Source organism: Cyclopterus lumpus, chromosome 18 (genome assembly GCF_009769545.1).
Source record: "Cyclopterus lumpus isolate fCycLum1 chromosome 18, fCycLum1.pri, whole genome shotgun sequence".
Lineage (NCBI taxonomy): Eukaryota > Metazoa > Chordata > Actinopteri > Perciformes > Cyclopteridae > Cyclopterus > Cyclopterus lumpus.
Genome location: NC_046983.1, coordinates 4,362,823 through 4,378,175, shown reverse-complemented (window position 1 = coordinate 4,378,175; position 15,353 = coordinate 4,362,823). Strand labels below are relative to the sequence as shown.

General features: G+C 39.0%; 1 protein-coding gene across 1 annotated transcript; it reads left to right on the top strand.

Annotated features, from left to right (window-relative positions):
* The first annotated feature begins 1,216 nt into the window (after window positions 1-1,216).
* Window positions 1,217-11,894, top strand: LOC117748123. Its single transcript, XM_034557754.1, has 19 exons — window positions 1,217-1,329; window positions 1,434-1,469; window positions 1,605-1,874; window positions 2,476-2,772; window positions 2,952-3,215; window positions 3,584-3,847; window positions 3,959-4,069; window positions 4,192-4,207; window positions 4,304-4,392; window positions 4,545-4,595; window positions 4,797-4,856; window positions 8,551-8,718; window positions 8,823-8,939; window positions 9,016-9,285; window positions 9,995-10,327; window positions 10,443-10,747; window positions 10,900-10,950; window positions 11,154-11,213; window positions 11,555-11,894. The coding sequence occupies exons 1-16, from the start codon at window positions 1,293-1,295 to the stop codon at window positions 10,697-10,699; spliced, it is 2,640 nt and encodes an 879-aa protein (XP_034413645.1). The 5' UTR covers window positions 1,217-1,292; the 3' UTR covers window positions 10,700-10,747; window positions 10,900-10,950; window positions 11,154-11,213; window positions 11,555-11,894.
* The last annotated feature ends 3,459 nt before the right edge of the window (window positions 11,895-15,353 follow it).

Below are 15,353 nucleotides of genomic sequence, written 5' to 3'. Positions count from 1 at the left end.
GATCTGGTGGTTCACTGTGTCAAAGGCAGCGGAAAGGTCTAGAAGGATAAGGACAGAGGAGAGAGAGGCTGCTCTAGCAGTGTGAAGCTGCTCAGAGACAGCAAGGAGGGCAGTCTCTGTTGAGTGGCCTGCCTTGAATCCAGACTGGTGGGGGTCTAGAAGGTTGTTACAGTGGAGAAAGGAGGAGACTTGGTTAAAGATAGCTCGCTCTAGAGTTTTGGAAAGTAAGGGGAGGAGAGAGACAGGTCTGTAGTTATTGACTTCAGACATTCAAACACATCTGTAAAGCAACATGCTGCATGTGAAACAGACAAACTTAAACATATTCAAACTGTTTAAAAGCTCTTATTTTCAGTCATTGTTGTATGTGAATTGGTGTCTCCAGCTGGTCGTAATAAAGAAATACACTCAAAGTCGTAGTACAAAGTCAAACTAAAGAAAAGAGGGAAGCCCTGAACGACATGTCTGATCTCCCAACTTTATTAACAAGTGAACCTCACACACGAACCCAGCACCCTTTCTTTGAGTCATTTAAGACGTACTGCAAAAGGCACATCGTCTGTCAACGTCTTCTGCATGACTAACTGTTCTTAGGAAAACTTACAACTACTAAGTAACAGTTTCATAACCACATACATTTCATTTCAAAATCTCTCCAGAATTTTAAACTTGTGGTGGCACTTAACAGATGTATTCATTTATTAATGAAACAGTTATTTAACATAAACCTGAACTATTGGGATCTGGGTGGCCTACCAGTCACCAACATAGCTGCAGTGGATTATTCTGCCACTCGATACACTGGACTGTTACCTTTTGTTTAACGGATTATTTATTTTATAATAACAATTGTGTAACCGAGTAATCATGTAGATATTATTTATATTAATTATTTATATTTTTTAAATTATTTATATTTATTATTATTTATATACATTCCTAATTAGTTAACACTAACTACAGACAATCATAGACACATTACCTATTTATGAATCCTCCGTTGCTCTGAGGATTAACAAGAGTCCTTTGGGTCTATTGATCAGCGCAGGTACATATTTACAACAGCAGGTGACAGGAAAAGGGACACACCTGTGATGTTCTGGGTTTCATTAAAAAAGATTGACATGTCAAAGGAAATGGAGGAAGAGCTTAAAAGGGCAAAGATGATGTCAGCCACACTATGAGACGATGATTTAACAGAATAATGACTGTTTCAAACTTTGCTCAAAGTCTAAGAGTTACAAAATCTTTCCTCAGAAGCAGAGTGTCAGAGAGTCAGTGAGGACGTCAGGATGGGACTCACTTTAGTTTGTGTGCCGGGGCTTTTCTGTGAGTACTTTCTATGTTTTAATCATAGTTTTATAGAGAAAACCTTTTACATGCCTGATGTTAATAGTTTCAATTTGATGATGACGTTTCTAACTTTATTTTAGTGATGAATATTCTCCTCTACTGTGGACACGCTCAAGGTTTTTATACAACTTATTTTTATATATTCACTCAAGACAATTCTCCACCTATTGTCACTCTTTAACACATTATATTAATGTGTTCTGTTTAGTGAATTTATGATCACTCATTTTCACATTTCCCCTTGTTTCTAGATATTTGGCTGTCCACTGATCCAAACAGGTCCACTTTCTTTACTGGAGAGTCTGTTACCTTCACATGTGACGTGAGGACAGGAGAAGAGACTGACTGGTATTACTCATTCAGGAGGAATGGCGTTAATTTTCTCTTCTACAGCACAGACAAGATAATTAGATCACCACCTGTAACTCCAGGCTTCACTGAGAAATATCAGTGTTATGCAACTCACAAGAGATCATCAGCTGTTTTCATAGAAAGTAATAAAGTGTCTCTAACTGTAACAGGTAAGTGAACAGAGTTTTACCATCATGACCAAAATCACTAAAAACATTTGTTTATTTATTAGCCATGTTGATATAATAAACCTGTCCGTGACAAAGTGCTATTATAATATACCGTATAGTGATAATGTGTAAATATTACTGTAAGATACATAAAGCTTTTATGCAGCTGTTTAACCGTGTAATCCAAGGACCATAAATATATGAACACAATAGATTGACAGGGTTCAGATGTTGCATGAGATATTTGCATAATAATAATAAGACAAACCATCCAGTGTTGTATCCATTTTGAGAAATGAATATAGGACAACACATCCTAGAAAGTAGTCGGTGAATAATTAGTGACAACATGAATGTATCTAACAGAGCAGCTGAGTGTGGCGCCTCCTTCAGGGGAAATGTGCTCATTACTTAGTGAACCTGTCATTTCTTACAGGAAGAGTGACTTTGACATCTTCTTCTGTCTCCAACTTAATGTTAAATTATTTACATTGTAACTGATAGCATGTAACATTGTTAATATATTTAAAGTGAAAACATGATGTAGTTTACAAGCGGTGCATGTAACCCACTCACGACTCATAACATGTCTTCCCAACAGATAAACCCAAGCCGGTCCTCACTGTGTCTCCATTGTGGCCGAGTCCTGGAGACTCAGTGACTCTGACCTGCAGGGTTGAACATCCATCTGCAGGATGGAGGTTCTTCTGGTACCAGGTTGTTCCCAAACTGGAGTCCTACAGCTATGAGCTGCTACCTGGTAGCTCCACTGGGACTGAAGAGGACTCCTTCATTGTTCATGGACAGACGCACACAGCAGGATATGTGTGCAGAGCTGGAAGAGGAGATCCATTGTTCTACTCTTCGTATAGTGAACCTCAGTTCATCTGGTCTGGAGGTAGGTTAGTTCAATATTTCAGTTGGGAAATGTTTTACTGTTGTATTTCATCTCAAAATTCACTAGCAAATAAAAATATTAAAAACATTAAAAAAACAACGAATATTATTTTCATTATGCTCGTTATAATAAAGAATATTAAAAAGTGTGCTTTGTTTGTCTCCTCGTGTGTTTTTCAGATTTCCATCCAGCAGCGTCTCTCACAGTGAGTCCTCCCAGAATGCAGTTCTTCAGCAAAGAGTCACTGTCACTGAGCTGTGAGGGAAACTCTCCTGAGTGGAGAGTGAGAAGGTTTATTAAATATGTACACCTGGCATATTGTTCTTCCTTGGGAACCATGACTGGATCTACATGCAGCATCAACTCTATTGGGATTAGTGGAGTGTACTGGTGTGAGTCTGAAACAGGACAGTTCAGCAATGCAGCCAACATCACTGTACAGAGTGAGTTTTAATTCATTTAAGAGATATTTGATTCTGAAGTATTTCAATATTCTATTATAAAGTGTTGACATTTATGGATGAGTTGTATTAACCAAACTTATTTTACTCATCAAAGAGTTTTTGCCCTTTTTAGACCATTCTGTATCACACTGCCACTAAATTGACATTGGCCCAATATATTTAACATTAATTATAGCTGTAGATGTGACCATGTACATTTCCAAAGGGCCATCGTTTTCAAAATGGCTACTTTATGAATCTGTAAAACACAATAAAAAACGATGAAATGTGTCCTCATCATTTACAGCAGCTTGTTCAACCAGCTGATGTTTTTGAGCCAAACTTCCTATTCTTTGTTCTCTTCACAGGCGGTGATGTCATCCTGGTGAGCTCTGTCCATCCTGTGACTGAGGGACATTCTGTCACTCTCAGCTGCAGGTTGAGGACAGAAAAGGTTCTTTATAAAGTGGATTTCTATAAAAATGACAAACTCATCTCAAATGATGCCAGCGGGGAGCTGTTTATCTCTGAAGTTACAAAGTCAGATGAAGGTTTTTATAAATGTGAAGGAAGAGATTCACCACAAGGTTTCAGGAGTTTGACGTCACCAGAGAGTTGGTTGTCAGTTAAATGTGAGTATAAGATTAAAAACGCTGTTATAAGTTGGTTTAAACTATTTGTTTAAGTCAGACATACTTGTGTATCTATTGATGATTATGTGTATTTGTGTGTATATTCTGAAGCTGCAACAACAAGCTCTCCAGTTCCCGTGCTGTTGGTTGTTGGTCTGGTTTGTGGAGTTTCACTGATTATTCTGCTGCTGCTGGTTCTGTATTGCTACAGAAAGTCAAAAGGTGAGATCTGTTCCTTCTGATATTAGATTGATTACAATCTAAGAAGTCAGTCACAGATATAATAACATGTTGTGTAGTAACAATAGAACAATTCTAAAACAGCAAAAGTCTTTTTCTTCCAGATTCACGCCTCGTGAGGTTGGTACAAAACTCTCTTCTCTCTTTCTGAACATAACAGCAGTACTTTACACGTTCCTCATTAAATACATTTACTTCCTGTTCTGGGTCCACCAGGTCTCAGAGCACCAATCAGAGCCCAGCTACAGACCACGTGACCAACCAGGTTGAAACTCAAAACAATGCATATGCCTCTCTTCTCCATGGTCAGCTTTTATCCTGATTCATTCATTAATGTATAGTTAAATTTAAAACTGACATTTCTATTTCTGGTTATCTGTTTAATAATATTACATAGTTAATATAATGTGGTTAAAATGACTGATATGACCTTGTCTTGATTTCCACGTCTCTGTAGGTGATTCTTGTCTCTATGAAACAATCAGAGGCTCTGAAGAACCTGGACATGGTACAGTATATACTGTGTGTTTATCACAGAGCTGTTAGAAATACTAAAATAAGATGAAGTGACTGCTGACAATTCCTTAAGTAAAAAAAAAGTATGTCATGAGAATAAAATGCAATAGTTTAAATGTGTTTGTCGGCCAGCAGTCTTTAAATAAAGGACATGAAATGGTCTTTTCATGCTTTCATCTGATCCTTCTAACAGGGAACAATAATGAACCAGAGGAGAGCGTTTACTCCAATGTGACGATGGGAACAGCTGCAGGTACAGACGAGTACAACAGACTTTGTACTACGACTTTGAGTGTATTTCTTTATTACGACCACCTGGAGACACCAATTCACATACAACAATGACTGTAAATAAGAGCTTTTAAACAGTTTGGATGTGTTTGAGTTTGTCTGTTTCACATGCAGCATGTTGCTTTACAGACATGTTTGAGTTGGCAACACAATATATAACTGTATTACACAATATTCAGAGATATGAGTAAAATGTCATAATGCACCTGCAACTCTTAAATAGTCACGGTAGTTCAAGGTTAGGACCCAATAGCAAGACCACAAGAGACAGTATCCGGTGTGATGTCCCGTGGCTCGTCACCGGAGGCAGGAACGGATACACCCGGAGAGGAGAGAGATCTAGTCCACGAATAGTCAAAGGACAATTTACTCCCTCAACGGGAGCCTCCAGGCGATCTGCCCATCTTGTCTGGATGCAGCCGACCGAAATCCTGAATTAGCGTGGGGTCAAGTTATCCTAGAGAGGGGCACCCATGAGCGTTACTCCGGACCGTATCCCTCCCAGTCCACGAGGTATCGGAAACCCCGACGGCGAGCATCCAAAAGTCTGTTGACCGTATGGGCCTCCGTCAATGAGTCGTGCGGGTGCTGGGGGTCTGGCCGGAGGGCACTGGTGGACACTGGTTTGATCTATGTGACAGCCTCGACTTTTTCCGGATCCGTCCTCACTTGACCCTTCTCGATGATGAACCCCAGGAACTGAGCTGAGGTTCACATGGAACTCACACTTCTCTGCCTTCACCGACAGCTTATTCTCTAGTAGGCGCCGGAGGACCATCCGGACGTGGCGCTGATGCTCCTGAAGGTCCACTGAACAGATGAGGATGTCGTCTAAGTACGCAAATACAAAACAGTTCAGGGGGTACGTTGTTTACCAATGCCTGGAATACTGCGGGGGCGTTGGTTAGTCCAAACGGCATGACCAAGTACTCGAAGTGACCCAGGGGGGTGTTAAACCCTGTTTTCCACTCATCCCCTGCTCGGATGTGCACCCAGTGGTATGCATTACGGAGGTCAAGGGAGGCCCAGAACTAGGCGGTTTTGAGGAAAAACATAAAACTGAAGACTCTCGCTGTGGTTATCAGAGAGGATGAGATGAAGCGGCCGGGTCCGGTGGGTGATTCTGACCAGGAAGCTGCCGTCTAGGGAAGTGACCACTAGCGGACACTCGAGCGTCCCTAAGGGAATCTGGACTCTGGCTATAGATTCTGTGTCTGTGACATTTTGTTCCACTCCAGGGTCCACCACATTTGAGAGAAAGAGAGAGAGAGAGGGCAAGAGTGCAAAGAGAGAGATACAGGCAACAACAGTCTTGGTAGGGGGTTGAGCGAAGGCTTGGCTCCGCTCACCAGTATCCCAACCACGACTGGCCAGCGCCCCCGTTTGGCCAGGGTTGATATACTACCGGTGGTAAGGAGCCAGATTGTCCACAGCTGTGTACCAATCAGGGATGTGGCCATGGGAGGTGTCTGGAGGGAGGCCCGAGAAAAAGAACACATGGCATAACAAAACACACGGGGGAGACTGGGGGGAAACAGAGGTTAACACTCAATGGGTCAGACGAGGGTCCTGACATAAATAACCTTACATCTCTTTTCCATTTGCTTTCTTCCAGGTCAATAACACACCTTTAATGACAGAACCAGTGGAATGGATGTCAATATGAAAAACCACATCCTTGTCTTTTTTTTTTTATAATCATTGTGTGAATTTCTTCTTTCCTTCTATGAGACAGTATTTTGCATAGTTAACCTATTAGCACATAATCTAAGGAAAATACATCATATAGCTTTAATATTCAGTTTTACTTTGTGAAAAGACTTCACATTATTACATGTAATAAATCAAATGTTAGGATTGAGTGTTTTGTATATAGTGTTTTTCTCTCTTCTGGTACAGTCACTTTGTTGTACACAACTTTGAATGGAGGCTGGTTTAAAAAGCAGAAACAAATGTGAAATCTTTGAGCTTCAGTACTATGGTGATAATGCGGATATAAAGCTTCCACATTTATAACATTGAATCTGTTTTTGGAGTTTGTATTCGTCCAACATTTTTAAAAATGATTTGACAGGTGCTGTGTGTATTTTGGTTTCACCTGGATGTATTTAGTTTGTTTTCTTATGTTTGACCTTTTGATGCATCAATAAACTTCCAGCACTGAGCTGCCAGCAGTGTTTCTGACTGCCATTTCTTTAGCAAAAAAAATATTATTCGATAAGATTACTAGGAACACATTTCCACACATTCTATTCATAAGATTCATGTTTTTAACAATTAAAATGGCCCTTTAAAATACTTACTAAACTACAGTTAAGAATCTTAAAGCTTAGTACCTTCCACATGTTGTCTCCCAGTTGTATATTTCCCTTATAAAGTATTTGACCTGGTCATGATTTAATCTAATTAAACAGGAATAGATCACAGCTATGTAAATATGATATTACTGCATCCTTAAAGTCTCTGCATATAGAGTCCTGTATTCACCACTGCAGCTGTTGCTCGATGTGAATATGTGAAACGGATGAGGAGCAAACCGCGACGCTTAAAAACGATTAAGAGTGTTTTGCTTGTTGTATAAAAATTAAAGACTTAAATACAAACCACGATATTCACCAAGATCCTGGCTGCAAAATGAAATGTCACACGCAGGCTTTTGTACATTTCAACCTCCTCTTTTTTTTCTCTTTTACAGAACAACTTTAAGTTGACTGGTCACACTTTTTGTTGTTTGATGGCGCAGAAAGTTAATGTAAATTAACATCAGACATTTACAGTATTAATATATATGTGTGATACATGTTGTCCAATGTGCTCCAGGTACTCTGAATTAGTGAAGCGTTCAGAATTATTATTTTTTTCCTTCTTCCCCCGACGGAAATCCCTCGTCAGAAACTGACACGCAAATGATAAGACTGGTACAGGCGATGTCATGTCAACTATTCCAGTGTAAATGTAAATTTGTTATTATATTTACAATATTTCTTTCTTCTCCAGAACCATCTCGCGACCCCCACCCCAGGTTGATACATTACTGCATGTATAAGCATGCATTTCATATTCATACAGTATCGTACACATACGTTCTTTATTGTTTAATTGTACATCTAGAATAAGAGGAGGCTGTTTATTATTTATTAAGTGGAGCAGAGCCCGGATTGGTGCTCAGAGACTGGATCGGCCTTCAATAAGTGGTGAAATATAGTAAATGTAACAGGAAACATGAAGTTCACATTGAGAAGAGAGTGCGTTACCAACTGAGTGATTTGAGACACCTTTCCTATACACCACAGTTGGATGATTGCCAGCTTTTATTGTGAAGGGAAGATGTGCCAAAAGAGTGGATCCAAATAATAAAAAATGTAAAAACGGCATCGTTGAGCAGCTTTCTTCTACTTCCTCTGGTATCAACCGGATACCAGAGGAAGTGTGTGTTTTCAGACAACACAAGTCCACCGCTAAGTCTTGACCACATTTCCTTCGTATCGCATTTACTCTGGAGAGTGTTAGAGACGCATGCTTTCAAAGATATGCACACAGCACACATCACAATATTACATGCAGAGATTAAATAGTAGGTGTGTTTATGGGATGCTTTATTCACCTCTTTTTTCTTAGAATAGTGTGCTGTGGTCAAACCAGTTTGGTTGTGTGAGCTTTATGGAAAAGGGGAGGAAGTTTAACTGAAGAAGAAGGTGGAGAAAACGTCCAATCCAATGCTGCAGTTTCAAACTTTGCTCAAAGTGTAAAAGCTACAAAAGCTTCTCAGAAGCAGAGCGGAGTGAGGATGGGACTCACTTTGTGTTGTGTGCTGGGGCTTTTCTGTGAGTACTGTCTCCATTTAAGTTATAGTTTTATAGAGAAAACCTTTTAAATGCCTGATGGTAATAGTTTCAATTTGATGATGACGTTTCTAACTTTATTTTAGTGATGAATATTCTCCTCGACTGTGGACACGCTCGAGGTTTTTATACAACTTCCTTTCTTATTAAATCTTCACTCAAGACAATTCTCCACTTATTGCCACTCTTTTTACACATTATATGTAAGTGTCCTGTTTAGTTAATTTATGATGCATTAAAAAAAAGAAAACACATTTCACTCTTTGCATTTGTTTCTAGATATTTGGCTGTCCGTTGACCCGAACAGGTCCACTTTCTTTACTGGAGAGTATGTGACCTTCGTATGTGACCTGGGGAGAGGAGAAAACCCTGACTGGTATTACTCCATCAGCCTGGATGGAAAAAGATCTCCCCCCAACAGCCCGAAGAAGAGACTTAAATCACAATCTCTAACTTCACGCCACAGTGGTGGATATCAGTGTATCGCGGCTCACAAGAGCTCACCAGCTGTTATCATAGAAAGTAATACAATCTCTATAACTGTAACAGGTAAGTGACCGAGTTCACTAAAAGTACTTATTTATTTATGAGCCGAGTTGATATAATAAATCTGCAAAGTGCTAATATAATATAATGTATATTATGTATATTAATGCTGTTTAACCGTGTAATCCTGAGCTTTGAGTAAAGGAGATATTATTACATAATATTGTCATTAAAATATAAACGAAGAAAGATGGACGGGCTTCAGCTGTTTACATAAATACATTTACATAATAAGACAAACCATTAAACATTTGATCCATTTTGATAAATTAGTCTGTGATTAATTAGTGATAACATGAATGTATCAAATAGAGCAGGTGAGTGTGGCGCCTCCTTCAGGGGAAATGTGCTCATTACTTAGTGAACATGTCATTTGTTACAGGAAGAGTGACTTTGACATCTTCTTCTGTCTCCAACTTAATGTTAAATTATATTTACATTAAAAAACATAAATCACTGATACCTTGTAACATTGTTAATATATTTAAAGTGATTCACTAAAACAAAGATAACTGCTTCCTCCTCAGTTGAAGGAACAACTTCAATGGTTAATAAGTGAAACATAAACATGAGTTCTGCATTGTTTTATCAATGAATTGTCGCACCCCCTAGAATATTGTATAATATTATTTCTTTTCATTATTTATGAAACTATAATAATTCACAAGCACAATAACAACCACTGTTATGTTTTGGTTCTCCGTGAAAACAGAGCGACCAAAGGCCCGACTGAGCAAAGGTTCTCCTGTAGGGGGCAGTGTGTCCCTGACCTGCTCTGTGAGTTCATCATCACCATCTTCATCTGGTTGGAAATACTTCTGGTACAGAGGCAAGAAAACCTCTGAACCCCTGATCACACGAGATGATGTTCTCCTCACAAACGGACGAATCGGTGTCTCACAAGGAGGAGGAGGAGGAGGAGGAGAAGGAGGAGGAGAAGGAGGAGGAGGAGGACGAGGACGAGAAGGAGGAGGAGAAGGAGTCTACTGGTGCAGAGGAGGAAGTGGAGACCCAGTTTACTACACAGAGTACAGCACACCAGCCGGTAAAGAACTAACCTGGCTAGTTGGTATAAAACACAGAATGTATACATAATACAGAGTATTTGCGAATAAGGATTAAGACTAACACACTTTTCTAACTTTTCTATTTGTGAACAGTCACTCACAGAGCTGTTGTGACTCTGCAGCCCGACTGGCCTGTGATTTACTCCGGAGAGACCATCACTCTCACCTGTGACATAAAGGACGGAGGAGAAGCTGAGTGGGAGTATCGATGGGAAACATCCAGCTCACCTCGAAACCCAAGTGGCCCCATGATCAGACCATCACACAGTGGAGACTACTGGTGTAGGGGCAGACTGAACCATGAAACCTCTTCCACTCTACCAATCAGAGCCCAGCTACAGACCACGTGACCAACCAGGTTGAAACTCAAAACAATGCATATGCCTCTCTTCTCCATGGTCAGCTTTTATCCTGATTCATTTATTAATGTATAGTTAAATTTAAAACTGACATTTCTATTTCTGGTTATCTGTTTAATAATATTACATAATTCATATAATGTGGTTAAAATGACTGATATGACCTTGTCTTGATTTCCACGTCTCTGTAGGTGATTCTTGTCTCTATGAAACAATCAGAGGCTCTGAAGAACCTGGACATGGTACAGTATATACTGTGTGTTTATCACAGAGCTGTTAGAAATACTAAAATAAGATGAAGTGACTGCTGACAATTTCTTAAGTTAAAAAAAAAAGTATGTCATGAGAATAAAATGCAATAGTTTAAATGTGTTTGTCGGCCAGCAGTCTTTAAATAAAGGACATGAAATGGTCTTTTCATGCATTCATCTGATCCTTCTAACAGGGAACAATAATGAACCAGAGGAGAGCGTTTACTCCAATGTGACGATGGGAACAGCTGCAGGTACAGACGAGTACAACAGACTTTGTACTACGACTTTGAGTGTATTTCTTTATTACGACCAGCTGGAGACACCAATTCACATACAACAATGACTGTAAATAAGAGCTTTTAAACAGTTTGTATGTGTTTGAGTTTGTCTGTTTCACATGCAGCATGTTGCTTTACAGACATGTTTGATCCATTAAAAATCACATAAATCTGATTATTAATGTCTCAAAACATTAGTTGGCAACACAATAGATAACTGTATTACACAATATTCAGAGACATGAGTAACATGTCAAAATGCACCTGTAACTCTTAATTAACCTTAAATCTATTTTTCATTTGCGTTCTTCCAGGTCAATAACACATCTTTATGGACAGAACCAGAGAATGGATGACAACATGAAAAACCACATCCTTGTCTTTTTTATAATTATTGTGTGAACTTCTTCTTTCCTTCAATAAGACAGTATTTTGTACAGTTAACCTATTAGCACATCATTTAAAGAAAATACATCATCTGGCTTTAATATTCAGTTTTACTTGGTGAAATGTCTTCACTTTATTACATATAATAAATCAAATGTTAGGAATGAGTGTTTTGTATATACAGTTTTCTTCTCTCTTCTGGTACAGTCACTTTGTTGTACACAACTTTGAATGGATGATAATGCGGATATAAAGTCATCCTCTCTTTCATTTTTGAGGATAGAGCGTCCACATTTCTAACATTGAATCTGTTTTTGGAGTTTGTTTTTGTCCAACATTTTAAAAAATGGTTTGACAGCTCCTGTGTGTACTTTGGTTTCACCTGGATGTATTTAGTTTGTTTTCTTATGTTTGACATGTTTTTTTAAACAAGTAAAATGGCCCTTTAAAATGCTTACTACATTACACTTAAGAGTATTAAAGCTGAGTACCTCCCACATGGTGTCTACAAGTTGTATGTGTCCCTTGTAAAGTAGTTGACCTGGTCATTTTTTAAATCTAATTAAAGGCAAGGCAAGTTTATTTGTATAGCACATTTCAACAAGACAATTCAAAGTTCTTCACATAAGCGAAAATACGAGCTCTGCGATCACATGTCGGCCACACACTCTGGCCAAAGTGCATATTTCAATAAAAAAAAGATTACAGTGAAAGTGCACAGACTTTAATTTCCACTCCACACCCAGTGTTTTGAAAGCTTATCCACGATCAAAGTGCTTTTCGTCTACTGCAGCTGGGTGATTGAAGTCCTTAAGCGCAGTAGCTGCAGGTTGTGATTTGGATTCATTGATATATATTTTCTTCTATATTTTGTTGCCACTTGCTTACAACTTTGTGGCTCCAAGGTGTATCCGTAACTATCGTTATGATTTGTAACGCTGCATAGAAGAGTGAGGGTGAGATACAATATCTAATGTCGATCCAAGCTGCTTCCATGTTAGTCACCTGACTCCAGATCAGCCAATAGCAAATTCAGGTGGAACAGCTGGATTTCAACCATTAGTGGGCGGTCGCTTTGCATATGTATAACGCAATAAGTCGAATGCAAAGTCGACCTGAATCCATCAACAACACTAACTACACACATGGTGTGTACAGTCAGCTGAAAAAGTGCTCTGGGGATTTACCTTCTCGTTAACTATACTGATATTTTAAAATCGGTCAAATTTCCCTTTAAACAAAGCTGAAGACAGACTTTGAGAAGGATCAATTATTCAAGTGTCCAAACAATGAGATGACGTTTGTTTTCTGTCCGTTTCAGTCGTCCCCACTAATGTGGATTTAAGAAAATAACAATAAAAGTAATAAGAAAAACCAACCTTGTCAGTAGTAGTTTCTGCTGTTCTAACGGATACATGATTAATCTAATGATGAATAAACAATATATTAAAGGAAAATATGTCAATGAATAAAATAAACATAAATCTATGTAAGTATTCATGGGCCAACTAAAGTCAAGTTAGACTGAAGCACAATTCTAGAATTCTAGAATTTGTGTCAATCTTGATGGATCAACTCCAACTGAGGAATGAAAAAGTGGGAAACTTGAACCTTTTTTTCATTTTAGGAAATAGAAAAGGTCCCGTTAGACCAGGAAACGGAGAAACTATCACGTTAAACCAGGAAATGATAAACACATTCAAAACAGACGACGCCTTGTTAAAGATATATATGAAGAATATATGTTTATTACAACACAAATCTGATGTCAGAGAGGATCTCGGTAATGCATGTATGGATGGACAAAGTCTTACCAAAAACATAAAGTCTCTTTACATTTCTCTCAGCTTCACATGATGGCTGGATAGATTGTGCTCAGTCTGAATGTTTCTGAGGCCTCTCACATACAATGCACAGATCAGACATTCCTTCATGCCTAATAAATTCATACCACAACAGGAAGTATCACACTCAGAAACACCTTTACATAATTCCTGTAATACAAAATATATCAAATCATCTACTGTACTTCTATACCATAAACAGTGTCATATACATCCATTTACAGCATTTTTTTTTGTAATATCCCTTTATTAAGGAAAGTCAATATATTCCTTATATTATGTACATGTGCTCTACATGAAGTAGCATGTTACATTACCCATACTATTTTCATTCCAGCATGCTCTTTACTCTTCACATCAGCCATATTAACTGTTTATAACACGCCACGTCAGCAGTTTGAGCCTAAAACACACAGATTATTCAGCAATTCAATTGCAATAAAAATTAAAAGGATGCAGAAAAAGCTACATAGTTTTGCAGATTTCGATATTTCTATATATATATAGTTTCATTCGGTCAAATAAATATAAAGGTGTCATAGACTTTCTACCATTTATGATTCAACAACATCAGGACCACAGGAAGAGAATCTCAATGCTGATTGGCTATCACGATAAAGAGTCAAACTTCTCTCTTGAGTTCAAACATTTACTTTACTTTGACCTTGTATGTAATCTTACCGCACTAAAAGTTTGCTTTGCGTTTCATGTGAAAACAGCATCATCCTCATTATGTGTTGATCTTACAACACGTTAATGTTCCTGCTCTGTGTAGAAACAGCAGAGGTAAAACCAGACTGGTGGGGACAGTAAACCAGTCTAAAACCACTGTAAACACACACTCATCACTTGTCCGCAACACTTTAGAAAGAGCCCAAACCAGACCTGCAGCACACCTTAACAAAAGGACTCCCAGTATGGCCATGATGGTGAAGAAAGCCCTTTGCTTTGATTGGTCAACCCTTTCCCTGTCCCCGCCTTGTTCCCCGGGCCCTGGACGAATCAGAATGCAAAGAACAGAAAGGCTGCAGATAGAGATGACGACCAGGGAGAACATCAAGAGGCAGAGACTAAACAATGGTAAGTCTACTAAAGTCTCCGGAGTTGGCACTCCGAAGCAAAGCAGCCAAACACACCCAATGCTGATGTTTCTGATTCTGATCCCTCGCTCTCTTCTCAGGCTCAGGTAGGTGACGGGATGAACGACTGCCAGGTAGCGCTCCACACAGGTCAGGATGTGAAAGACTAGTTGTCCGAACCAGGTGAAATGAAGAAGAAAGAACCCCACATGTAATACAGATACTTGTTTCCAGTAGATAGCACAGCAGCAGATGGTGCACCCTAAAACACCAATCAGCTCGATGGAGGTCAAGTTGTAGGTGAAGCTGTCTGTGTGACTCATCACGGCCACTGAAGAGCTGGAGCGCTGCCGCCGCCATCGTTGGAAACCCAGGTAGAGGACGAGGATGAAGAGGGGGAGGAGGAGGATGTTTGTGATAATGTATATGGTGAAGATTAAGGAGCTTGGTTTGGTGAAGTAGCAATGGATGCTCAAAGTGATGTTAGCATGAAGAAGGGAGTCATTGGAAGAGGAGGATGAGTTTACTGCCATATCTGGAGAAGACAAAGACAATTAAATGGCAATAACTTGATTACTGGATTGATAGACATTTTACTATTTGTTTAAACAAGAAACTTAAATGCAACGTTTTGGCTGAAGTGACTCTACCCGGGAAATTCAGAAAATGCCTCTGGAATGTGAAATTATTTGCTTTCATGGTTTTCTTGGCACATCGGAATAAGTCATCGTGGACCTGAACAAGCTGTTGGAAATTATGTTTCTCAGAGCGTAGTGCTGCTTTTGCCACAATCAATGTGAAAG